Source organism: Nyctereutes procyonoides, unplaced genomic scaffold, assembly GCF_905146905.1.
Source record: "Nyctereutes procyonoides isolate TBG_1078 unplaced genomic scaffold, NYPRO_anot_genome, whole genome shotgun sequence".
In the NCBI taxonomy this organism is placed as follows: Eukaryota; Metazoa; Chordata; class Mammalia; order Carnivora; family Canidae; genus Nyctereutes; species Nyctereutes procyonoides.
In genome coordinates this window covers 21,045,471-21,073,106 of record NW_026575135.1, presented here as the reverse complement: position 1 = coordinate 21,073,106, position 27,636 = coordinate 21,045,471, and the positions used below count along the sequence as shown (strand labels likewise).

At 47.6% G+C, this 27,636-nt stretch overlaps 1 protein-coding gene across 1 annotated transcript in view; it reads right to left on the bottom strand.

Annotated features, from left to right (window-relative positions):
* Nucleotides 1-27,636, bottom strand: part of PAX5 (paired box 5) — a 186,859-nt gene that overhangs the window by 104,552 nt on the left and 54,671 nt on the right. Inside the window, exon 6 of the mRNA XM_055302426.1 lies at nucleotides 17,294-17,469. Within this exon, the coding sequence (XP_055158401.1) occupies nucleotides 17,294-17,469 (176 nt within the window). The remainder of the gene's footprint in view (nucleotides 1-17,293; nucleotides 17,470-27,636) is intronic.

Sequence of the window (27,636 nt, the reverse complement as noted above, 5' to 3'; positions counted from 1 at the left end):
ACACTCCCAGTGGCAGGAAACCCACAGCCCAACCCACATTTGGGCAGTTCTGTCCATCTGGATGGTTTCTTTTGACTGATGTGAAAGCTGCCTATAATTTCCATGTAGGTTCTAGGCCTATTAGACCCACAAATAAATCTGCTTCTCCTCCATAGGGGCCCTTCTGACACCACACTATGCTCTTGCATACCCATTGCGTTTTCTCTGCTCTACGTCAACCAGTTTCATTTTCTCTAGGAGTGCCTCACAAGACAGGTTTGGGGTTGGGGAAGCAGCAGGGGTAAAGGTGGGGGGCGGGGAGGATAAATGGCAGTGCAAGGTATAGGCCCTGGACTCTGACCACCTGGCTTTAAGAACTGGCTGCAGATGTTTCTACCTATGCATCTTTGGACAAGTTGTCCTCTCTGTCCTCAGTTCTCTCATCTATAAAATGGGAAGTTGCATACCACCTACTTCATAGAGCATAGAGAAGGTAGGTTAGGAGCTACACAGAGTCCCACCCAGTCCCTGGCACATCCTGAGGGCTCAATAAATATTAGCTCTTAGACCTAGTCCCTTTCCCAACCTGGCCACCCTGCTGGCCATGCTCCAGTTGGTTGCCATCCTTCTTAAGGTAAGGTACTCCCGGGACACCTGGGTGGCTCAGCGGTTGAGCATCTGTCTTCACACCCAGGGCATGATCCTGGAGTCCTGGGATTGAATTCCACATCGGGCTCCCTGCATGGACCCTGCTCCTCTCTCTGCCTATGTCTCTGCCTCTCTCTCTCTCTGTGTCTCTCATGACTGAATGAATGAATGAATGAATGAATAAATAAATAAATAAATAAATAAATAAATAAATAAATAAATAAAATCTTAAAAAAAAAAAGGTAAGGAGCCCTCCACCACAGAGGCAAACTGACCCAAGTCTGTGTTCACTGGCAGCCACATGACTGAAATCCCAGACAACTAAAACCCCTAGATCTTTCTCACCAGTGCTTTTGTTGATCTTCATGTCCTCTTGCTTCAATTTCCTGAAATATTACTCATATAACTATGGGGTTATTGGTTTTAAAACCATTGATCCCAGGACGCCTGGGTGGCTCAGCGGCTGAGCGCCTGCCTTTGGCCCGGGGCGTGATCCTGGAGACCCGGGATTGAGTCCCATGTCAGGCTCCCTGCATGGAGCCTGCTTCTCCCTCTGCCTGTGTCTCTGCCTCTCTCTCTCTGTGTCTCTCATGATTAAATAAATGAAATCTTTAAAAAAACAGAAAAACAATCCCTTCCTATACCGAGGCCTATCCACTCGCTGGTATAGCTGTAACTATTCATCTACTGCTATTTTTAGAACATCAAGTCTAGAAATTCTTCTTTCATTAGTATTGGCTCTCTATGGAGACACAGACTAGGCAAGGGGTAGGAAAAGAGTCAATTTTTTAAGTATGATTGTGTATTGTTTGAATTGTTTGCAACAAGTATGTGCTACTTCCACTTTGCCTTATTGGAATCGGCTGCTTTTTTTGTAACTGCTTAATGGAATGCTTAGCTCATTTGTTTTATCTTCTTTTTAAAATCAATTCCATTTAAAGCTATGCATTTCCTCTAAGTACCATGTTAGCTTCATTGCACAACTTTTTTAAAAATTTATTTATTTATGATAGTCACAGAGAGAGAGAGAGAGAGGCAGAGACAGAGGCAGAGGGAGAAGCAGGCTCCATGCACCGGGAGCCCGACGTGGGATTCGATCCTGGATCTCCAGGATCGCGCCCTGGGTCAAAGGCAGGCGCGAAACCGCTGGGCCACCCAGGGATCCCCATTGCACAACTTTTGGTATGCAACCTTGTTGTTTTTGGGAGGCTGGGGTTTTTTGGTTATTCTGTTCTAGTATTTCATAATTTCTGTTAGGATTCCTTTTTCAACCCATGGAGTTTTTTTTTAGAAAAGTTGATTTTTTTTTTTTAACTTTCAAACATACAGAAGACTGAAGGCCATAATTTGCTTTGGACTATTGATTTTCAATGTTAGCACACTCTGATCAAAGTACATGGTCTATGATGTGAATTTTTGATATTGTTGAGATTTGCTTTCACAACTAGCACGTACTCAATCTCTGTAATTGTTCATTCCACGTGTGTTTGAAAACTATGTATGGATGCTAATTGTTGGGCTTTTATATGTCTATTTGATCAAGTATATTAATTATGTTGTACAGAGTTATAAATACCCCTGCCAATTTTTTGTCAACTTGACCTATCAAAAAAAAAAAAAAAACTTGACCTATCCACTAGTAAGAGGGGCATGTTAAGGCCCCCAAAATATATTACAAGATTTTTTAAATGGGCTCATTGACATTTTTTGCTTTAAAAATTTTGAGAGTCTCTTGCTAAATACATAGTTTCGGGATTGCTGTATCTTCCTATAAATGATTCTTGATCCTCTTTGTCTTTGCATATCCTTTGGACCGGAAAGTTGATTTCATATGAGAGTAATAATACTCTATCACATTTGATTTGGTTAATATTTGCCCAGTCTATATTTTCCTATCTCCTTACTTGCAACCATTGAGTACCATTTTGTTATAGGTTAATTCCTATAAAGAGTGTATTTCTAGGTTTTGGTTATTTTTCATATCTTCTGTATTATCTGACAAATTCTATCTATTTATATTTATTGAGACTACTCAAATATTTGTATTTATTTCTACTATCTACCATCTGATTTTGTATTTTTAAAAAATTTTTATTTATTTATTCTTGAGAGACCCAGAGAGAGAGAGGCAGAGACACAGGCAGAGGGAGAAGCAGGCTGTGAGCCTGGTGTGGAACTTAATCCCAGGAACCCAGGATCATGACTTGAACCAAAGGCAGACACTCAACCACTGAGCCCAGGTGTCCCATAATTTTGTATTTTTAATTTTAAATTAAATTAAATTCTTTCTTCTTTTCTCCTACCTTTTACTGGATTCACTGGGTATTCTATACATTGTTTGGTTGGGTTTTTTTTTGCCTCAGCTGGTTTGGAAGTTATACATTCCATTACCATGACTTTAGTGATTAACTTGATTTGCTCATCTCCATCCTTGACAGAACCAAATCTAAAGTTTGTGAATACATCTATCCTCCTCCTGAGTAATACAAGGATCTTAGAATTTTTAATCCAGAGCAGCCCACTCCAACATTACATATTATTATTGTACTTTTTTCTATTGGTTTTTAAACCCACCAAAATTAGTCATTATTTCTGCCATCATCAATAGTTCTTTAGACTGTCTTTTGTTTATCAGTGTCTTTGGTTACTATTGCTCCTTAAATCCCATCCCTTCCTTCTGTGCTTCATATTCTTCTTGTAGGCAATGTATAGTTTGGTCTTTTGTGTTTTTCAATTCACTCTGACGATCTCTGTCGTTTAAGGGGTATATTTAGACCATTTACATATAAATGTTTGTAATTGTTTTCTATTCATTGAACTTGTTCTTTGTTTCATTCCTCACCCTTTTTCTTCTTTCTCTGGGTTTAATTAAATATATTATAGGATTCCATTTTATCTGCTTCACATTACTGAAATGTACACTTAAATATGTTTAAGAGAGTAATTTTTACATTACATTTTTTACAATTAAGAAAAATTTTAAAGCTAAAAAAAGTTTTAGTGGCTGTCCTACGAATTTTCTTTTTTTTTTAATTTTTTTTTAATTTACTTATGATAGTCACAGAGAGAGAGAGAGAGAGAGAGAGAGGCAGAGACACAGGCAGAGGGAGAAGCAGGCTCCATGCACCGGGAGCCCGATGTGGGACTCGATCCCGGGTCTCCAGGATCGCGCCCCGGGCCAAAGACAGGCGCCAAACTGCTGCGCCACCCAGGGATCCCCTGTCCTACGAATTTTCAATATACATATATAACTAATCTAAGTTCACCTTCAGTTAACACAATACCTCTTCAATTGTAGTACAGGTACCTTCTAACAGAGTAGTGTCCTCCCAATCCCCCCTTCCTGCCCCTTGTGACATTGCTGTCATTCATTTCACTTATCCGTATGTCATAATCACCCCACACATTGTTGTTATTATTATTACTTCAAACAGTTACCTTTTAGGTCAATGAAGAATAAGAAAAATCAAAGAATTTATTTTATTTTCATTTATTCCTTTTCTGACTCCCCTCCTTGCTTTTTGTTTGATCTGAGTTTCTGACCTATATTATTTTTCTTCTTCCTGAAGAACTTTTTTTCCTTGCACAATAGGTCTGCTGGTCATAAATTCACTCTGTTTTTTGAGAAAGTATTTTTCCTTCACTTTTGTTATTATTGCTAAGTAGGCTCCACACCCAGCACAGAGCCCAATGCAGGGCTTGAATTCAATGATCCTGAGATTAAGACCTGAGCTGAAATCAAGACCTGAGTTGGATGCTTAACCAATGAACCACCCAGGTGCCCCTTTCTCTTTCACTTTTGGAGGATAATTTCCCAAGATGTAGAATTCTAGGTTAGTGGGTTTTTTCTTTCAAAGCTTTAAATATTTCACTCCACTCTCTTCTTGTTTGCATGGTTTCTGAGATGATATCCACTGTAATTTTTATTCCTGTTCTTCTAGAAGTAAAGTAGTTTTCCCTCTGGCTTTCTTTAAGATTTTTCTCTTTGTCCTTAGTCTTCTGATTTTTGAACATGGTGTGTGTAGGTGTAGATATTGAAGTATCTTGATATTCTCTGGATTTCCTGTGTCTGTGGTTTGGTCATTAATTTTGGAAAGTTCTCAGCCATTACCACTTCAAATACTACTTCTTTGTTCTCTCTCTTCTTCTGGTATTCCAATTATACATATGTTACACCTCTTAAAATTATTTCACAATTCTTGGATGTTTTGTTTTGGGGGTTTTGTCTTTGTTTTTGTGTTTTTTTTTTTTCTCTTTGCATCTCAGTTTGGGAAGGTTCTGCTGACACATCTTCAAGGTCACTGATTCTCTACTTGGCTGTTCAATCCACTGAGGAACCCATCAAAGGCATTCTTTCTTTCTGTTATTGTGCTTTTTATTTCCAGCATTTCTCTTTCATTCTTTCTTAGAGTTTCCATATCTCTGCTTACATTACCCACCTGTCCATTTGTGCTGCCTACTTTTCCAGTAGGGCCCATAACATATCATACTTATTTTAAATTCCCTATATAATAAACCTAAAATCTGTGTCATATCTGAATCTGTTTCTGATGCTTACTTTGTCTCTTCAGACTTTTTTTTCTTGCCTAACTTTTTGCTGAAAGCTGGACATAATGCATTGGGTAATAGAAACTGAGGTAAATAGACCTTGAGTAGAGGTTTTATCTTAATCTGGAAGATCTCAGCTATAACTCTGTATGCTCCTATTTCTGCAGTTTCAGTAGCTGTTTGCCCTCAACCTCAAGTCTCTGGTGGGTCAAGAGAAGTTGTTGATTTCAATTTGCTCAGCTTTATTTGTTGTTGCAAATATGGGAATAATGACTTCCAAGCTCTTCAAAGGCCAGAGCTAAAACTGCAGGTCTCTCATATCCTTTTTCCTGAGGTATATCCTTTAGCAGTTCAGCAAAAGTCTGTGAGTGGTAAATCTCCTGTATATTTGTCTGAAAATGTCTTTATTTGCCTTCACTGTTAAATGAGCATTTATCTGAGTATAGATCAATTGTTATTATCTCTTAACACAGATATCTTCTACTACCTTCTGACTCCTACTGATGCTAGATAAAAAGTGTTCTGTTGATCTAAAAGTTATACTTTCTATATGGTTGCTTCTATAACTTTCTCTTTGGCTCTGATGTTCTTCGATTTCACTACAGCTTTGCCTAGATGTACATTTATTTTTATTTAGCTTGTTTGGGATTTAGTATGTTTCTTCAATCTAATGACATTTGTCTTGCAATAGTTCTATTCTATACGTTCTTTAGCCATTATTTCTTCAAATATAGCATTGCCTCTATTTTTTCTTATTTTTCCAGAGAAACATTAAGACATATGTTGGAACTTCTCATGAAACTCTGCTTTATCTGTGACCTTCTCTTTCTTACTTTTTTTAAAGACATTTATTTGAGAGAGAGAGAAAGAGTGTGCATGGTGGGGAGGGGTAGAAGGAGAGGGAGAGACAGAATCTCAAGCAGACTCTGTGCTGAGCATGGGGCCTGATATGGGGCTCTATCCCATACTCTAAGATCACGACCTAAGCCGAAATCAAGAGTCAGATGCTTAACCAACTGAGCCACCCAGGCACTCCATGTAACCCTTTCTATACTGCATTCCCTGCAATTTCCTCAGCTCTGTCTCTCAAATCACTAATTTTCTACTCAGCTGTATCTTATCTGTTATTTAAACCATGCATTCAAATTTTAATTTTGATGACTAATAAAATTTTTATTTCCAGAAAATATCTTTGGTTCTTTTTCTTATCTGCATATTCCTTTATCATGGTGTTTTATCCTTTTGCAGTCTCTTTTTCATTTCTGTAGTCATTTTATAGTTTCCTTCAGATTCTCTGTTATTTTAGGTTCTTGCAGTACTAATTCTTCTGGTTATGTCTCCACTTCCTCCTCATTTCCATGTGATTTGTGACTTTTTAAAATTGTGAACTCATCTTCAGTAGTTATGGTTTGCTCTACAGGCATGTTGTACAGACTGGTTTGTGGAAGGATCCAGGTGAGGGTTTTTCAGGTGCTTCTGTTAGGCAACTCAAGGATTTCATTGATAGGAGCCCAGTTTTTATATTAACTTCTTGAGTTTCTTGGGAATAATAAAAAGTGAGATACCACATTAATATGTGGCAAGGCTTGGAATTTTAACCTCCCATGGGAAACTTCTGCTCTACTCCAAGTCTCATGGAGAATCAAGGTTTCTACTGCTTTTGTCAGCCTGCAGGTGAAATATGCCTACTGCTCGTTTCATGGAAAGTGCCATTCTTCTGGGTTTCAAGTTTTTTTTGCAGTAGTTTCAGTTCCAACTCCCATATCACACAAGTCTAAGGCCAGATCTTCAGTCACAGCATCAACACCCCCAGCCCCTGTTCACCACGAACTATGTCCAGGACTGGTAAGAAGCCTGGGCCCTGGGACATTAGCTCATGCACTTAAAGTTCTGGCTCTGAGCTCCTTCCTAATTTCCAGCTCCCAAGGATTTCCCTATCTTTAATTCAACCTCAGATATATATCAAAAGTATTTTGTTATTATATTTGATTCCGTATTTCTATTGTTTGAGAAGAAAGGGGTGCCTGTAATACCTGAGACCCTGTTATCAGAACCAGAAATCTATGTTCTTTTTTTTCTTGTAATTTACAAAACAAAAAAGTTTTATTTCCTTAAGAGCTTTGTAAATAACCAAATTCCTTAAGCCAAACTTGCAGAGTACCCTCAACACAAACAAGCTATAGGAGTGGAATATTCTGTTGTCTTTTTTTTTTTTAATTGCAAATATTGCTTAGCCTTGGGTAGGGGAAATATCTCTACCTCAAAGTCAGTTTTCACACAGTACCTTTGGCTGCATCTCTTGCTGTTACTTTATGCCACACGGCACAGCACAGGTGGTCAATGTCACTGACATGGCACATCTGTAAAAATTTCTTGGATGAATGAATGAATAAATGAATGAAAGAATATCCTGGCAAGGTACAGGCAGCTCTTTGACAATTTGCTTGTAATCTTTAAACTCCACATACACAGAATTTGCTTGTCATCTCAAAGAGTGGAACAGACAGGAAGAGAAACTAAACAAGTCGAAATAAAAATAAGAGATGGATTTCCAATTTGTTTTATTTCTCAACACAGAATGTTAGAGCTGGAATGGATCTCAAGGATGACCCAGTCTAATCCCCCAGAGAGAAGCGACCACCCCAAGCGACATTACACAAGCCCAGGGGCCTGTCCCAAGCTTTTATACTATGGCAACTTGCTCACTGTTCCCTCAAACATTCCTCAATCTTGCAAAATAAGCACAATGGTTTTTCTGGGGAAGCCACCCTTCTGCTTGACCCACAGGAAAACAAAGAATACTTAGAATATTCTATTGTTTAGGAAATATTTTAAAAGCTGTTCAGGAAGAAATGAGCATCTTAGGCAAGACTCTATGGAGTAGAGTAAGTGAAAAAGGCTGAGGCCTCAGCGTCCCTGTAGTTTCACCCCTGGGTCACTTTGAGATGATGACAGCAGGAGGATAAGGGAATATGGCTGGTCCAGAGGCACCCAGCTCCTCTGGAGACCTGGTGAGCAAGAACTCCAGCATAGTATATCTCATTCCAGAGGCAGGATGACATCCAAGTTAAATCTTGCTTGAATTTCTGTTCAGGAAGAGGTTTCTTCCCCATTTCCTCATGCTGGGAAGAACTGGGGAGAGAATTCCTGTCCTTCTCTTTGATGTGACTACCCTCTCCACTCTTATGGCTCTTTCCATGGGAAGAGTCACTCATCAGACTGGTCAAAGCCCAGAGCATTCACTTGGTCACCTCCACTGTGCCTTAGGGTCAGAAGTCTTCCTCTGGGGTCTCCTGGGTGGTGCAGCTGTTAAACATCTGACTCGTGGTTTCTGCTCAGGTCACGATCTCAGGGTTGTGAGATCAATCCCCACGCCAGGCTCCACACTCAGCCTGAAGTCTGCTTCAGATTCTCTCTCCTTCTTCCTCTACCCCTCCCACTCATGCTCATGCTCTCTCTCGTTCTCTCTCTCTTGCTCTAAGTAATAAATAAACCTTTAAAAAAAAAAAAAGTCCTCCTGTGGCATCAGGATTCCAGGTGCAACCAGGTCAGAGAGTGCCTGCTTTCCTTAGGAAGGCCCAACTGTGCCTCTCAATTCCATCCTGTCCATCTGCAACTGTGGAGAAGCCGTCTGCTTCTTTAATCTCTAAAACACAACTCTTTCCTCCTTTGACATCTCCACGTCCCCGCACACCAAGTCATCAGAGAAGTCAAATGCAAAACTACTAATTCCTCTTCCTCATCTAGAGTTGAGTTGATGATGAGGTATGTTCTTACAGACCAAACATTCCAGGTAAGACATTTCCCCTAAGGTACCCTGTGGTGGCAGGAAGTCACAAAAGCCCCCAGGATCGTGGCACATCTTCCACACATCATACTGGAAAATCTAGGAATGGTGCCCCAGAATGTCTGGGATTTTTCTTAGTTTAACTTGGGTTACCAAAACGGCCGCCTCCTCAAGCCCTGTAGTCACAATGGGCCTGCCCCTATAGACCTGTACTGCTTAGTGTATGGTCACCACGCTCACCCATAACACAGAGCCCTGTGAAACTTGCTATGGCTCTTCTGTGTGAGTTGCTGAGGACAGAGCCATGGCCTCCACAGGGCCACCCACTGAAAGCCCAAGTGACAATTTCCTTTCCAATCTGTCAGAAAAAGCATGGCCTCCTTTGGGGAATTATCCTATTTTCCCCCTGGTGGACAATGAGAAGCACACAACTGACTGCATCCCACTTTGCTTTGACCATCAGAAAGCTCAGAATCAAATCTGAGTGCAACTCTGGTAATCTGGGGGTCTGGCTGCAGAGCTGGGGGGCTTGAGAGTAGGCAGGAAGACACAGGGAGGCAGAGAGGAGAGGAGAGAAGCAGTGCATCACAGGGCCACGATCCCTGCTCTGGATTCCAGCCTGGAGAGCAGGCCAACCCCCGACAGGGCTGACAACTGTCTCCAGGGGTACAGTGACCTCCAGGAGTACAGAGACATGGTCTGTACCTTGGTAACAGCCTCCTGGTCCCCCAACCCTCCAAGTCTCCTCATAGCAGCAGAATAATCTAATCTGTACCAGATTGGAGCCTGATAGTCCCTGGTTTACAGTCTTACAGAGGCTTCTCCTTGCTCTCAAGACGAAATCCGAGACCCTGGCCCTAGTACACATCTGTCTCCACCACACCAGCCCCTGCACCACATGCCGCATTCTGCTGCCCACGCTTACCAACCCCATGCAGCGTCTTTTGGTTACTGTACAAAAGTCTTTCTAGCCTCAAGCCTTTGGCTAGGCTGTTCCCTCAGCATGAAATGCTATTCTCACCACATTTCCCTTTCTTGAGCTCAGAGGTATATCCTCAGAGAGACATGCTTCGACCCCTTCATCCAGATGAGGCCTCACTCTTTTACTCTTTGGTCTTCCTCTTCAGAGCACCCATCACACTCTGTGATACTTGGTAATGACACACTATTTTTACTGGTGTAGTAATTTTGTTGACATGTGTCTCCTTTGCTGTAGGGTGAATTCTAGGGAGCATGTTTGTTGCTGTGGCATCCCAGCACTTAGCACAGCACCTGGCACAGGGGCAGTGCTCAATAAGCGCATGCTGAGTGAAACCAATCAATCCATCAGGAAGCGTGTGCACATGCAGAGGAAAGGGCGCAGACTCCAGAGGACTCTCCACACCCACAAAAGGCAGGGAGCAGAGAATATGGCTGAACCACATTATCAGAGCATATTACTTAGCCCCCTGTGCCTCGGTTTCCTTATCTGCCACATGCAGATCATGCTGCAGGCAATCTCTATTTCACAGAACCATTTTGAGTTACAGTCCTAGGTAGGGGGTAGTGGAATCTCTCATTGAGAGATTCCTTTATCCTAAGTTGGCCAGCCCCTTGCAAGCTGTGGCATGTGTTAGCAGGACGTGGGTCTGTTTAATCCTCCTCCCTGAGGGACCTGGCCCTGAGTTCCTAGGCAGAGGATGACTGGTGCCATGTGTGGGCAGCAGGGCTGATGGCAGCCACCACCACCCAGACTTCTGGTGCTGGCTTCTTCACCAGCAGCCCCCACCTTGCTCTGTGCATAAGAGGAGCTGGGGTCATCACCAGCCTCCTGAGACCCTGCAGCCTCCAGCCTCTTACATTAAGGGCCACAGCCCCTGGGACCCAGGCTGGCCCACCCTGCTGAGGATCCCTGGGGACAAATTTCCCTTGAGTGTCCCTTCCACCCCGTAGCATTAAAGGTCTCCTTTGGTTGTCTCCCCCATTCCTTCCCCTCTTCCCACCAGGCCTCTCTTGCTCTTCTTACCCTAGGATTATTCATTCAGGTTGGAAGAGCCTTGACATTTAGCTAATCGAGTCCTCAGTGGATTCTTAAACTTCTAATACAGCATGTATGAACAAGGATAGACTCTACTTACATGCCTCTGGTAACAGGAAGCTCACTACTTCACAAGGAGGCCCACTCAGCTGGTTAGAAAGCTTGGGCTACTAGAAAGTTCTCTTAGCCTGCCTCCTTCCCTGCTCATGTCTTCCCTTCTTCACACCAAATAGCCCTGATTTCTCCATGCATCCTACCTAGGAAAGAATTTTCAATAATGTCTTCTAAAAATACTCTCTACTTTATCTGCAGAGGAAGAGCCTAGCCCTGAGCACAGCCTCGTGAGTGGAGGATCAGGGTGAGTGGAGCAGAACCAGGTCACAGTAGAATACCACAGTCACTGCCCTGAGACTGCTGCTCATACCTCTAGAAACCACACCGGTTCCTGTGGCAGCCCCAGCACTTTATAACTCATGCCTGGCTCCCAGGATGAGTACATCAAACCACCAGGTGCATTCCCAGGAAACTGGTCACCTGTAAGAATCAGTAGGTGGCCTGATTGTGCTGCAACTGGGACAGCCCCAGTGACCACCGGAGCCAGGGATCTGGCTTCCAATCTCGGCCCTGCATTCACTGCAAACCTGTGGCTGAGTCACTGCTCACCTCCCTGCACAATGGGGAAAATGGTGCTGTTGTGACTTCATAGTGCGAGGGGGCAAGGAACGTGCTCCTCAGAAGAGAGCCAGGCACATGGTAAACACCAAATACGCAGTCACTACAACAATCACTGCAGTAATGACTAGAACCTGATGCTTTCATGAGCTCACACAAGAAGCAAGTCTGTGTGGACTGAAGTGGGTCGGTGAAGGCCTCCCGGGGCAGGCAGGAATCCTAGTGGGCTCTGGACAGGGTAGATTTAGAAACTGACTGAAGGAAGATTCTATGCAGAGAAAGAGTGAGCAGGAGCTTGGAGTTAGAGCAACAATATTAAGAAAATACTAATAATTGCTGTACCTGCCATCCTGCTGTTCACCTGCTCGTGCACATGCATACACATGCACGTGTGCGCACACACACACACACAGGCCCATGGTCTGTGGCCCCCTCAAACAGAGGGGGAGCCCAGCCCCTGAGGGGCAGTGAGAGGTCAGGCCTGGCCAACAGCCAGAGCATCCTGTGGGCAGCAGAGGGACGTAGGGTGGTAGTGAAGGTCATGATGGGAATGCAGGGCTGGGCTAAGGTCTCAGTGGGGGAAACCACGAGGGACTTTTTAGTGAGGATGGGCTTCGGGGAGAGAGATCCAACAGTATAACAGAGACAGGGCAAAAGGCAGGCGTCCCCATGAAGGTTGCTTCCAGGTGAGCAGAATAGCCCAGGCCAGACACAGGGCTCTCTGGGACACGCTGCCCCCAAAGCAAAGTCAGACACCCACAGCTCCACATTCCTCTGCGGTTTGGCTCACCTCTCACCCCTCCAGCCCCACTGTCCCTGACAGCCCTTCACTCGTCCTACCTTCCAGCCAACTTGGACTGGCTCACATGTCTCTGCCACACTTGCATTCCTTCAAACCTTTGCCCACATTCTTCCTTCCACCTAGAATGCCCCCTCCCACCAGCTCTACCATCTTCACAGATCTGGATTCTGTCCACACCTCAAGATGCAAAACTCATGGCACCTCCTCCAGGAAGCCTTTCCCCTTCCTCATCTGGCACACTTGCCTCCCTCCTCTTCCTACCCCACCCCCTTCTAGTGGGCCCCGATCCACTAGAGAGGAAAATGAGCTCCTTGAAGAAAGGAAGCATGCCCGGCACCTCATTTTTTCCCCACAATCCCAGCTCTTTTTCTGGCTCAGGTAGGTGTTCAGACCATCCCTGATGACTAAGCTCAATTATGCTCAAAAACACAGACCAACCCCTTTCCAGGAGTAGGACACACACAGGAACAGGCAATGCTTGGCCCAGGCCCACCGGGCTGGAGAGATGCCACCATTCAGAGGGCAAAGCAGCAGAAGCAAGCGGGAGGCATTTCTGGTGGCTTTCTCTTTCAGACAAGGGACAAGCCTTCTCCCGGTTTAACCCCTCATGACCTTTGAACTTCCCGGGAGGTCAGTAGCACGTCCCCTTCCCCAGCTGTCTTTCTGTCTCCGGCCCGATGGGAGGGAGGGCCCTGGGCCGGTTCCATTTTGTGCCCGTATTGATCTGTTGGCAGCAATGGGCTGGATAATTAGCCAGGAATTAGGGTTTCTATTACAGCCAGGAGGCTGCTCCAGCTGATTTATCACCTGAATAATTTACTGTGATTGAAAGGAAATTAAAATGAACTCCATTTGACAACTGTGAGCTTTTATGGGCTTTAGTGAAGGCTCAAAAGCCAGATTAATAGCCTGGTGTTGGTTAATAGTCTGCCGAGAGTAAATACGCAGGCTGTGCTCGCCTGGGCCTTCCTGCCGCCGGAGGGACGGGCTCCCGCGAGCAGCGCCGGGCCACAGCGTCGCAGCGAGTTTTGCTGAAACAGATCCCACTGTTCGCAACACGCACCCTACCAGCACTTGTTTCTTCTCTTGTCTTTTTTCCCCCCTCTTTCTCCTTCAGGGTGATTTTTAGGCTTTCCGCGTGTAGGGAAAACAGAATTGCTTTTTCAATAACCGCTTTGAAAAGGAACTGTTTCATCGCTCCGCGAGTGTGGATGGCGGCGTGACACCCGGGGCCAAGGGTGTCCTCGGTTTCCTTGGAAGAGCCAGGAGCCTGACCTACCCACGCAGGGCAGATGTTGGTGGGAAGAGCGGCAAGGTGGGGGTAGGCGTGACTGGCAGGACCCCAGCCTGGCCTCGAAGGGGAATATTCCTCCCACGAGTGGTTGGGCTGGGCACTTTAGGAGGATGTGACCACCCAAGCCCAAGGCAAGACTCTGAGGATTCTGGAATAACAGACTCCGGCTGCAGGAGGCCAGTTCTGAGAACCGGCCAGTTGGAAAATGCTCCTAGAATCTTTCGGGAACAAGGAGGCCCAGGCGACCATCTAAGCACAAGATGATGAGGACAAAAGACCCTGAAGTCAAATTCCAGCTCTGCGGCCTCCACAAGTCCTGGAAGCTCCCTGGGCTGAAAATGGGGTGAACCGTCTGGGGGAAGGAATGTTCCAGTCTGTGAAATGGGGCTCACCGATCTTCCCCACGCTGGTTAGTGGGCCTTTAAACGACGAGCCAGAGGAGAGGATGGAGCTGGGGAGCTGCTGCCGTGCTATTGTTGTCGTCGGCAAAGTCCCAATTACTGCCGCCACAGGTGTGGAAACTGAGTCATCCGCCCAACAAGGCAGAGCCGGGGTTCGAGTCAAACTCCCTCGGCTCCGAGGCCAGTGAAAGCTCCTTCTTCCCCGCAGGCTGTTCGCTGAAAGCGATGGCAGGACCCCACGGAGGCCCGGGTCTGCTCACAGAGGAGAGAAGCACCCCCGGGACCCCGCCGCGCGGGGGCTCTGGGGCTCACAGGCAAGGCGGGCGGCGGCCTGCGGGGCTCAAGGAACTCGTACCCTTGGCGTGCAGCCTGCCCGGGCGGCGGCCCCGGCGGCGGCTGTCAGCTGGCCAGTGACTGGGAACCGGAGCGAGGGTGCGTCATTCATAGTCCACTGCCCGCGTGGGAGCCCGGCGGCCCGCGGCCTCACCTTCCATCTCTCCTCATTACGGCGCATTACGGGGAGGTGAAGCAGATTAACCAGAAAGCACGGAGTCAGTCATTACCGGCCTCGGAGCCCCCGGCGCAGGCCCGCGGGCGCGTCCGCCTTCTGAAGGACACGCAGCCAGCAGGCCGCAGCGGGCCCTCCCGGCGTCGGCAATTCCGGCCCCACCTCCACGGGAGCCTACCAGACCTGTCCCCCAGGCTGCCAACTGAGGGGCCCCCCGCCCCATTCATCAGGGCCCACAGAACCTTCTCCCTTGCCTTGCAGGTTCTAATCCACGTCCTACTGCTCCTGAGAGACTGGGCAGACGGAGCCGGTGCCTGCCTCATCCCTCCTCTCCCTGGGTGCCTGGCACTGGGCCAGCCTCATAGCCCGCGTGCAAGAAACAGGTTGGATGAATGAGCAGCGAATGTCTGAGCAAGTGAGTGAGTACACAGATGGACTCCTCCCAGTGAAGCCCTATGGTCTCTGCCCAGACTTCCTGGGCATTCCAAGTTAAATGAAATACGATACAGCCCCGAGTGTCACGTGAAACACAGAGGGGAACACAGTCTCTAACACTCAATGTCTGCATTAAGTGAACAGGAGCTTAATACAGGCACTGGAGGCTTCATGTGGTGGAGGCCAGAAATGCAGAGGCCCGAGCCCTCACTCTTGACCAAACACTTGCTGCGTGACCTTGGACAAATCCTGTCCCCTTGCGGGGCTCTACAACATGAGGGGGTTGAAAGCTTGCCTCTGCAGTCTCTGCTAGCTCTAAAGACGTGTGACCTGGTCAATGGTCAGAAGGTACATTTAATCCCTGATTCTGGAGGAAAAGGTAGGCCTTATCCAAGGAAGTTTCCTTTTCTTTCTCTTCCTGTGTCAGATGGAATGTGGCTTCAGCCATCTCTCAGAAGGGCTGTGAGCAGTGGGAGAGGCTGTTTGTGATGGAAACAGACTTCCTGAAAACTCAAGATCTTGAGCATGTGAGATCAACTCAGTCCAGCACATAGTACCACCTCATTCCCAGAGATTACACTTGTAGAAGAAAGACCAAAGTCTTAGAGTCTACAAGGCCTGGCCTATCTCCCCAATATCACTGTGCCCCCTCCCCTCGCCCCTGTGCCCTGATGTTCAGCCACACTGGCTCTCTTGGCTTCCTTTCCATTCCTCACTCTTGCCGTGCCCTCTCTTACCTCAAGGCCCTTGCACCTGCTATTCCCTGTGCCAGGCACATTTCCCGACACCCCTAGTCCCTTCTCCTGGTTCTGCCCTATACCTCAGGGCTCAGCATAAATGCAATTCCCTCTGGAGGCCACAGTGGCTCAGCCTCTACCTTATTCTTTCAGAGACCCTCAGACATCCCTGCCTCAGCACCTAGCACTTGTGTAATCCCTGACCTTTTGGGTTATTCTTAATTATGTGACTCATCCACATACCTGTAGGCTCCCTGAGGGCAGGTGCAAGCCTGTCTTGTTCACTGAAGCACCTAGTACCTGGCTTCATACTTTGCACATAGGTGATACTCCTCAGTGTTTGTTAAGTGAATGCACAACTTGCTGTGTGTGTGGTTTTAGGCAAGCCTTTCTGGGCTTCGCTTTCTCCATCTGAAAACACAGTGGCTAGATGGTCCGTGAAAGCCCTCATGGGAACTGCTCAGATGGCCAGACTGTCATAGGATGGTGGCCCTTGAGGCTTTGTTCACTCCTCACTACTCAACATCCCCTCTGGCATCTTTCCTCTCCGTGGGAGCCTGTGCAGCCAGCCTACCTGGTTCTGAACGGCTCTATGGGAAAAAGACAGAAGTCCCATCTAGTTAGCAAGTAGAGGAAGCTCAGCGAGGCCAGTCCTCACCACCAGTACCAGTAGCTACCTCTCTCTGACTTGCCCACCAGATGGGAGCACTCTGGAACCACAGGTGAGCTGCCTGTGCCTCCCAGGTAACCAGCCCAGACTGGGCATCAGAAAATAGCCTCCTGAGCTGAATCTGGTCCTTTAGGGACCGTATCCAAGGACTCAGGAGCCTCTCCCTGGGCAGAGCCTTCCTGGTCCCACAGCCAAGGCAGGGACTGCTTCTCTGTCAGGGTTAGCAAGAGGACATCCTCCTACTTCTTTCCCTCTCTTGCAAATGACCCAGCAGGAAGTTTGTCCAGTGTGACACTTCTTCATTTCCAGACTCTTGGATTCAGTCTCTAAAAGCATGCCAGGGTGACCCGACAAGTGAGCTGACAATGGGGTACACACTAGCACCATCGTCATGTGGTTTTCCGTCTCCACCCTGACTGACAGGATAATGACCCAAGACCACCTCGAGTGGCCCAGGAGATCATCACACCACCCCTGTGCAAAGAGCCTGGGGAAAGGACACCATTCAGCAACAGCAGAGCAGCCAGACATGTCATGTCGCTGCCCCCACCCCCCACCCCCCAGGCTGGCCAGGGGGGACGGAGGCACCAAGGCAAGAAGTTGCCAGAAACCCCAGACAAGTCCTCCTGACCCCGTGGGATGCTGCAACTGTCCAAGTCTGGCCGAGAACAACGAGAAGCCCATCTCTGAGTAGAACCTGGCGTCCTCACCCACACCCAGCCAAACGCTTTTGGGAGGGCAACCCGAGCCTGCGTCTGGCTGGAGGTATGGCAGGTAGTGAGTGGTGGGACATACCTGCTCGGGCTTGATGGGCTCTGTGGTGGTGAAGATGTCCGAGTAGTGCTGCCTCTCAAACACGCGGTCCAGCACCTCCAGCTGCTGCTGCGTGAACAGGTCTCCCCGCATCTGCTTCCGGAGGAAATCTCTGCCCGGCAGGGAGTGACCGTTTGGCACTGGAGATTCCTGAATACCTTTGATGAGCAGGAGACAGGAAGGGGGGGTGCAGGTTACAGAGCTGCTGCAGAAAGGCATGCCAGACAGTGAGACTAGGAAGAGGGGCTGCGAAACCCCCGAGCCCAGCTCCTTCCCGGACAGGAGAGGAAACAGAGCCAGCTCCCAGGGCACATGTCAGGCACCATTCCAAGCCCTTTTTACATACATCACCTCATCTGAAATTCAGTCACCCACGGTAGAAAACATTTCCCCATTTTGCTGATGAGAACATTGAGGCCTGAGAGATCAAGTAATTTGCCTGAGGATTGGAGCTCAGGTTGACTGGGACTCACTTCTAAAGATTTATTTATTTATTTGAGAGAGAGAGTAAGGGGAGGCAAAAGGAAAGGGAGAAGCAGACTCCCTGCTCAGCGCAGGGCCTGATGCAGGGCTGAATCCCAGGACCCCGAGATCATGACCCGGGCTGACATCAAGAGTTGGATGCTCAACCGATGGAGCCACCCAGGTGCCCCTGGAGTGGTAGCCTCAATGACCAGGTGCCACTGCCTCTTCTGCACTGAAGCTCCCCCACCCCTTTGAAGGTACAGAACTGATGGCCTCACCCAGGACATTTGCCACCACATCACATGACCAGTCAGTAAAGCTCCATGCCAGGACGGCTGTAGGGAAACAGCCTTCATACAATTCTGGTGGAAGCCCACTGGTCACACATCCGTGATAGACAATTTGACACAATCCATCAAAATCACAAATGCATATTTCCTTTGATAAAGCAGTTGCACTTCTAGAAATGTATTTTACTACTACACTCACACATATGGGAAGTGATGTATGTACAAGGTTCTAGTAGCAAAAGACTGGAAACAACACCAGAATTTATTTGTAGGGGCTGGCTCCATAAGTTATGGTGTGCTCGCACGGTGGACTACCGGGCGGCTGCATAAAGGAATGAGGACTCCCACTGTGAACCGAGGTGGAAAGATCTTCAGGATACACTGTCATGTGAAAAATAAACCAGGTACAGCACAGCATGTATAACATATAACTGTGTAAAAAAAAAAGGAAGAAAATAAGACTTTATGTGCATTTTGTATATATATCTCCAAAGGAACTCTGGAAGGCACCATGAGAAACATCGAGAGCACTTATCCCTCCTTTCCCAGAGGCAGGAACTGAGGGGGGAGAGGTGAAGGGAGGGACACTCCTCATCACGTGCTTTTTGTTTGCTTTGGTTTTACTGCAGAATTTTAAATGTACTGTCTACTCAAAAACATGCATTGCCAAGAAAGTACAGGATTAAATTTTCTATGTGTTCTGTATTGCTAGCTCTTCACACTGTAACAGGCTCTGGTGATGATGCTTACATTTTAAAGAAAATATTATGAGTTACCCATAAAAAAAGAAAATGGGATGAAATATCTTTTTGTGAGCTGTGAGCTTGAACCATTCAAAATGAAAGACAGCAAGGAGGGTAAAAAGTTTCCAGCAAGGAAATGGCCTGAAAGGCCCTCATCCCCCAGGGCCCCCTAGGACCCAGCTGCTCATGCAGGTCTGACCACAGACACTGCTGGAACCCAGGCCCAGAGGCGAGGCCTCTGCCTTTGCATGGGGAAGCCCCAGAGGAGACCAGCATGCATCAAATCTCTTGATGGCAGGTGCCTTCACACATGCCTTGCCTGATTCTCTGCTACATCCCACCTGCCAGCACATGCTGCCCTACACCTCATCCATCATGTCATGTGAGGAAGGAGACCACACCAAGAGCCCAAAGCAGTGAGATGCTGTGCCAGAGATGCTGCCAAAAGCAGGTGTTTCCCCAACTGTCCTATCTGGGGGAAAGTGCAATGCAGGGTCTAACATTTCAGCGAAGACACCACCTGTGGGTGTTCACATGCATAATGGCCTTCCAGAGCCCAACATGGAGCCTGACAGCTCAGAGGACCCCAGTATCTCTATGGGAAGGGCTTTCATAGGCAGTTCATAAAGCAACTTGAGCAAACAGATCCCACCTCCCTTTTGACCCAAGAGGATACCACAGGCTAGGCTACAGCCTGAATGACCAGATAACCCAACATGTGGGCCATGATGGAAGCTGGTCTCTCTGGCCAATGTCTCCCAGGCTAGAATTTAGGCCCCTCTTCTGGCCACCTGTGACACAAGTCTTCCACAAGAAGACATCATCCTCAGAGTCCCCTCTATCCCCATGAAGACCATTCCTACAAGGACATTGAGAGCAGCAGAATGTGGGAGCTCACAGCCCTGTCTGTGCCTCCCTCATTAGTTGGCATCTGCCAAATGGCCCTATTATCAAAGGTACACACACACACACACGGGAGGATGCTCATCTTGCTCCTCCTCAGCTATTACTCTAGCCTGTCACCTTAGGTCCAGTCCCTCCTGCTGAAGTATGACCTTGCCCTGGGTCCCCAATGCTCCCATCAAGTTTCTCTACCACACCTCACTTATACTTCCCAGCCACATCCTGCCAGCCAGGCCCCAAACTCCTAAGGAAGGATCCTATCAGCTGGTCCCTGATGACAAAGGGACCACCAAGGCCTCACTCTGCCCTCAGGTAATGGCCATCCCTTCCCTCCCACTCGGGCTGGTCCTCCCACAGATGTCCTCAGGCTCACTCCCTCTCCCATGGGTTTCACAGGCTGGGCTCTTTGACAGCTCAGAATTCTAGAAGGGCAGAGCTCCACCTCTACTAAGGAAGCTAAGGGTGGCTCCACTAGGGGCTCTCCTGAGGGCAAAGTCACCCTAGTCACTGAGTATGGCCCAGCACAAAGTAAAGACCCAGGGTACATGGCCAACTCATGTGTATGCACTGGGGGTCCCTGGAAGCCTAGCTCCCTAGCAGACACAGGCAGCCCTGCAGGGACCCAAGCCATGTTCTAGGAAGAAGACTTGCTGCATCCTGCTCTGGTTTTCTGAAAGTCAACCACAGCACCCACGGGCCAAGTCTGTGAGAGGGTCCAGGCTGTCTTGGTGACCTGGACACTCATAGTGGAGGACAGCAAGGTGGGAAGAACCACCTCTCCAGGCGTGTGCCCTGACCTATGATCCCTCCTACTCCTCCTCGCCCCTCCAGCACCCCCACTTGCTTTCTCTACCGGGGTGGGAGGTGAGGTAAGCCTACCTCGTCACTTTGCGCAGATGCCTGACATTGCTCATTTCCTTAGGAGGCTGGGACACTTCTACACATATAATCACCCATTTAACAAATATTGATGAAGTGTTTTGTACCAGGGGATGTTTAGAAAAAAAAAAAAACAAGAAAGGATACAGCGATGACTACGACAGGCCCCTCTCTCCAAACTAGAAAGGGCAGTACTCACACAGACATATGGCTACAAACTGTGATTGCGGCCAAGTAGAAAAAGTGTCTAGAAACATATGCAAAGGACTCTGGATGATGGAGAAGGGGTGTGACCACACGGGGAGGAGTCAAGGAAGTCTTCCAAGGGGAAGTCATGCTTGAAAAGTAGACAAGGGGTCAGGAGGGCACAGAGGATGGGGTGGAGAGGGCATGCCAGGCAGAGGAGGCCGCCCACAAAGGCTTAGACATGAGAAGGTGACGAAAGACATGGTGAGGGCAAGAGACCCCAGGGGGCTGTGGAGAGGCTGTGGGGAGATGGCCAGGCAGCCCCAGAACCCATGGAAAGCCATGGGGAGGATCTGATTCCCGCTAGGGTAGCGGTGCGGGGGCCCCAGGAGGGGCTGGGGAACAGTCACTCTCCACCCTGAACTGCTAGTTCCTTTACATCAGGCTGTGTTTTCGAAGCCCTGCGCCCAAGCCTCATCCTTTGGAAAGACTAAGGGCCAGCAACATGAAATCCACACTGTGGGCATCTGAATGCGATGCATGGGGTCAGGCTGTCACCCACAGGCCAGCCGCCGTGCTGCTAGGGAAGGTGAATCATTACCCGTTGCCGTGTGCACTGCTGCCAGGACAGACAGCCTGTGAACATGCAGGCCTCCTCCTCCAGGATGCCTTCCTTTCTGCTCTGGCTGCTTCATCTCCTACTCCCCGGGCTCTGACCGCTTTCTCCTTTTTCTTAGAGTCAAACCCACTGGGCCCTTCACTCTGACACTGCACTATTAGCTACCTCATCTTGCTCTCCTCCACGGGGAGTATTTGTGGAATAAATGAACAAGTCAGTAATACCTGTGACAGCCACCTTCATTCCGCAGGTCTGGTATGCAAAGATGGAGCATCCCTCCATCTCACCTCATTCATTCAATCATTCATTCTTCTCTTAACCAACCTCAGTGAGCACATGCTAATGCTGGCCTACGGCAATGGGCAAGAGCATGGCCCTACCCTCATGTACTTCTGTTCAGTGGAGGAGGCAACTGTTAATTGAAAAATAATCAGACCAGAGAAGGCACACATGCCAACCAAGATAAATACTCTGACAAAAAGATGCATAATTCTTAGGCCAGGGACACAGATGACCTACCTCTGGGTGCCACACCTAGTGGGTATATAGCAAGTATGAGCCAAACCAACCAAGTATATGCTCAGAGACAGCTACGAAAATGAATCCCCAAAAACCATCCCTGGCACAAGGGCAGGTCTGAACCTCCAAGTCTCCAGTGGAAGTCGTAGCCTTTCTCATCTGTGCTGCAAAGATACTGTCTGACTTCACTGGGGAATGTGGTCTTGGAGACAAGCTACAGAAACACTCGGATCCATTTTATTCCAGGGAGAAAAATCTGGACTCACAATGTGAATAGTATGCTTAAATATATGGACAGACATGGGCAAAAGTACAAAGGTATACAAGGGGCATGGTATCTTTAAATCTTTTTTTCTACTCCAAATCAAATAATATGTAATAGACCCAGTGCTGGGCTTAGTCAACCATGGCTCGTAGAATTAACATTCTGGAAGCTAGCTTCAGGGGAGCAAGGGGCAGGAAGCCCCGTCTCGGGGAGCAAAGAAATGCTGGCTTTAAATTTCAGGTTAAACCAATGTTATTCACAACCCGGCTTTGAAGCTAAAAGCTTTACACAATCGGGTCTGGTCACGCAAAGGGGGAGGAAGCAAAATAGCCTCAGATTCCCATCTGTCAAGAGAAAGCTGTCTCTTGTGTGTCTTAAAAGATCATAAACCCATTGCGTTTTCTTCAGAGCACAGCAGATTCAGGGGGTTTGCATTTTTCTTGAAGGGTTCTGGTTTGTTTCTTTAAAAATCATCATGTACTTTATGTCTGCAGATGCTCGCTGGGAGGAAAAAAAAATAAAAACAAACAGGAATCTCCATAATCCCATCTGTTATGATGGCCTTTGGGATGTAACCCTGCAACCCTAGCCAAAGGCCCGGGAGTCCCAGGGAAGGAGGCTGGAGCCCCTGGGTCTGTCTTCAGCTTTTTCCAGGTCCCATTTCTCTACAGAACCCAGCCAATGCTAGAGCGCTTATGGAACTTTCCATCCTCCCAGGTGCTCCTCCACATGGCAGGGAAGTGGCAGGACCCAGTGGGAAAAGGGTTGAGAGCCAGCAGACCTGGGTTCTAGCCCCAGTTCTGCCCTTACTTGCTGTGTGAGCCCTCTCTGGGCATCAGAGGCCCTATCAACCAACTAAGGAGGCTGAGTCCGTCATTTCTAATCATTTTCTCCTCCAAAATCCACCTAGATTTTGTCTATGAAATAGTATTACATGAACGTTAAGTTATTTTCCCATTTTGGTTGTTTTGTGCAGTCTTTGTAGGGCACCCCCCAAACACACTGAGATATCCATTCCACCCCTAAACAACTGCCTGAGCCTACATAGGGGATCCCATTCTCTTTGCCAATACTTGGTTTAGAACAGACATGTGGGTAGCCGCAGGCTGTTAAGGGCTTCTGGGAGGAAGTCAGAGAGGAAGAAATCTTTCTTCTTCACTAGGATATATTTACCCTTAATCTTTTTGACTTTGTGAGAATAAGTCCCAGATTCCATTCCTGCTTTGTGCACTACAGTGCCCCCCACCCTTTCCCCAGGGTCTGAGGTCTTCCCCTGATCTGGCCTGCAGGGTCCCATGGTCGTGACACCCAGCCAGTTTGCCACCTCTTACCCCAGCACTCTGGCAGCCACCCATGCTCCCAGGCCTGCCTCCCTCAGTGCAGACAGAGCAGAGCCAGGTCTTGGTAGGTCAGGCTCAGGGAGGTTGAGTAACTGAGGTCACTCAGCTGGGATTTATGCCTAGGCCTCATACCTGCAGTGTTCTTTCCACTCCCCTTTACCCTTCAAGTCAGCCACTAAAACTAACATGCCCCCGTTTCCTCATCTGTAAACTAGGTTAGTGGTCTGCAGGACGGTCTCTGGGGCTCTTGTAAGGGTTAATGAGATAATCCCCATAACATGCTTAGCACAGTGCCTGGCACAAAGTTAGTGTCCAAACCAGGTGAACTGCTCTCACCATCACTTTCACCATGAAAACCCTTCCAAATGGGCAGCCTGGGTGGCTCAGCGGTTTAGCGCCACCTTCAGTCCGGGCGTGATCCTGGAGACCTGGGATTGAGTCCCACATCGGGCTCCCTGCATAGAGCCTGCTTCTCTCTCTGCCTGTTGTCTCTGCCTCTCTCTCTCTCTGTGTCTCTCATGAATAAATAAATAAAATCTTTTAAAAAAATTAAAAAGAAAAAAAAGAAAACCCTTCCAAGGCTTCCTCAAGACAAAGCCCAAGCCTTCCTGGCCTCCATGATATGTCCCTGCAGTCAGACTCAACCCCCAGTCACCCCATGACACCATCCCAGCGGCCTACTTACTCCTCCTTTCTCATCCCTCTGCTGGCTCACCTTCACCCCTGCCCATCAAGATTCAACCTAAAAACCACCTCCTCTCTGAAGCAGCCTCTAAGTCCAAAGGCTGAAAGAACTGCCCTTTCTTCTGGGTCTCCTCAGCAAGCTGCATAGGCCACCACAATGGGCTGGATTTTACTCCTCACAACTCATCCTGTGAGGTCAGCCCCCCCATTTTACAGCTGAGGAACCTGGCAAAGATAGGAACTAATTTGTTCAAGGCCACAGCAAACACCTGCACGCCTCCTAACATGTCTTAGAGCAAAGCTAGGCCCTGTGGTGGATGTGGCTCAGCCACCCGGGAAGCCTGGGCACCCTAAATGTGGGCAGGTCCAGGGTCAAATCCTCACTCTGTCTCTTACAAGCTATGATATTTGAGAAACTTCTTTAACCTCTTTAATCCTTGATTTTGTCATCTGTAAAATAGGACAATCAGGAGACCCGGGCTTGACAAAAGAACAGAAGGGGAATACAGGTAAAATATTTGGCATAGCACCTGGCACATAGCAAGTGCTTGAAAAACATTAGCCGTTTCTAGGATTGTTCTTTCCTTCCTTCCCTGCGAACAGTATGAGCCCTCCGAGGGCAGAGCCCACGTCAGACTCACCTCAAGCAAAGGAGATGCTAATCAAGGTTTGTTGACTGAATACGTAACCTAGATAGACTTGAGGGGTGCAGGCCCAAATGGTTTGGGGGAACTTGGCAGCAGGATGGGTCTCTGGCATCAGCAGAGAACTCGAGAAAACCTTCAGGGTGACCTCCATGACATCAGTGATCCTGGAGGAGGAAAGAGCGAAACGACCAAGGCCTTCTGTTCTACCTACTTCTAAGAAGGACTGAAGGCAGTCCATAAAAGTTTAAATGAGAGCATAATCAACTGCCAAAATTCAGTTGAGCTCTAAGCTTCCCAGTGACACACACCGAAAGGAGAATGCAGTACGTTGTCAACTGCTCAGAGTCCAACAACAGTGACGAAATGCCATTCATTCTTCTACTCTGCATGGGGATGTCTGGATGCTCAGAGTGACCCAGAGATGACTAACACCAGGGAAGGGGCCCTGCAGGAGGAGCCATCCAAGCCAGACCCCAGTGACAGAGACAAGGCATGGCGATAAAGAGGAGAGGACTCGGCAAAGAAAAGATTCAGCCGGCAACATTTCTACTCTGAGCCATCTACTACGAGCATCTACCATGAGCCAGGCCCTGTGCCAGGCAACAGGGTGGCAGGGCCAGAAACGTCCCGTGGCAGCCTCAACCAAAATCAATGTTCTGGGTGACTGTATAAATCCCATCTTAAACTGGAACCACGGGCTGCGAAAAATCAAAGTAGCGTGGAGGAAACGCCACAGGAACTACCATTATTCACCCATTAGTCTCACTCACTCTTTCTTCTCAGAGAAGGAACACACAAAATTGTAAAATTGCCAAATACGTTCAGGTTCGACCAGAGTGAATCTGATTGTGCCGTGTGTTACCCGATGAGTCACAGGCTGTCAGTGAGGGAGAGGCCCCAAAGGACCGAAGATTCCATGCTCCAGGAAGGCAAAGGGATTTGTCCCGGGCCACAAGGCAGGGCCAAAGCAAGCTGAGCCTGGAAACGCACGAGGCCCCCGAGGCCCCCGAGGCCCACTCCAAGCCTCATGGATCCATGCATTCCTGAACAACAGGCACCAAACCCTTGCTGGCTATCCGGCCCTGTGAGGGTCACCTGAACCTGCCCTGAGTGGAGGACGTAGAGAAATGAATCATTCCAATGTGGTAAGTAAGGTAAGTGCTGGGAGCCTAAGAAGTGAAGGCAGCCCCAGGAGCTGGACGGTGGTGGCCAGCTCTTATACAGAGCTTAGTCTGTGCCAGACACTATTCCAAGCACCTTATCCACTTGATGCTCATAACAGTCCAATAATGTCAGGTCTGTTACTGCCCCTCCCATTTTACAGATGAGGAACTGAGGCACAGGGAGCTAAAGTAACTTGCCCATGGTCACACAGCCAAGAGACTGAAGAGCTAGAACCCAAATCCCAGCAGTCTGACTGGAGTCTGTTCCTAACCTTATACTAAATCACCCCATTTCATCCAAAAAGGCCACCTGGAAGAAATGAAGCCCAAGACTTAAGAATGAGTAGGAAGGAGTTAGTCAAAGAAAAGGGCAGGGAGAGGATGTAAGTGCATTCCAACTAGAGGGAACAGCACCTGCAAAGGCCCAGAGGCACAGGAAAATGCATTGCTTAGAGAATGGCTGTAATTCAGGAGGGCTAGAATGCAGGAACTGGGGGAAGGGGGAGAGAGCAGAGTAGCAAGGCTCTTTCCCATCTGTCTAGCTTCTCAGCATTTCTATCCATATCCAGAGCCTAATATATACTCTGACGTACACATAGGGTCAATACATAACGGAAGCTCTCATGGCATTGGTATGAAGAGATGGGATTTCTTTGTGCTGAACTGAATCACGATGACCTCCAAGAATAGGCAATACCTTGGGCATTGCCTCGGCACAAATCTGTTCTCTCTAATCCATACTGTCCAAGTCCATTACCTTGTACAGTAGTACCTAATTACGCCACCTTACAGAGAGATATGCACGCTAATTAGGAGGGATGTTAAATCAACCACCATAGTGAAAATATTCCGGAGCAAATGAAATATTACTGGGAGCAAAAGGGTGATTTGTTTCTATGAGTTGTGCTTTTAAATGAGATCAAAGAATGCTGAAGGCATCATTTTAATTATACCTAGAAGGACTCCTTGTGCATGCACCCCCTTTTTTGGCTTTCACACACACAGCAGTCTGTCCCCCATCCTCCACGGCACAGAAATAAATAAATAAGAGAGTTTAAAAATCATATTTACACTGATATCTTTGCATTACCCCCATTTGGGTTTTTAAATTACTGTCTTTATTTTTTTCCAAGGACAATATAACTAAAAAGAAGGTTCATATTTTGAAGTGTATCATCCTGATCATTGCACAAATGTTTTCAGGAGAAATCACTATATTTCTCCAAGATGGGTATGGGTTTTGTCATAGATCAAAGTGAGAGGGAGGAAAAAAAGATAAATCATCAGAGATCCAAAAATACTTTTCATTTGGAGGAGATATCAGGCCATTTCGATGGGGCTGATGGAGTCCCTGTTCTGTCTCCATTACCCGAGGCAGGCAGCCCCAGCCAGGAGCCAACTACTGAGATTATATTCCCCATAAGATGGTCCCCGATATATATATATATATATATGATCTTCAACCTCTATTGATTGACCAATTTCACAAGCAAAGACTGGTGAAATGAAGCTGAAATGAACATCATGCTTTAACTCATTGAACCTATCAGGCCTGAGTTAATCTCACTGTCCACTGTCTCTGATAGAATTCAATTGATCAATCATGTTTCGGTGATAGTACC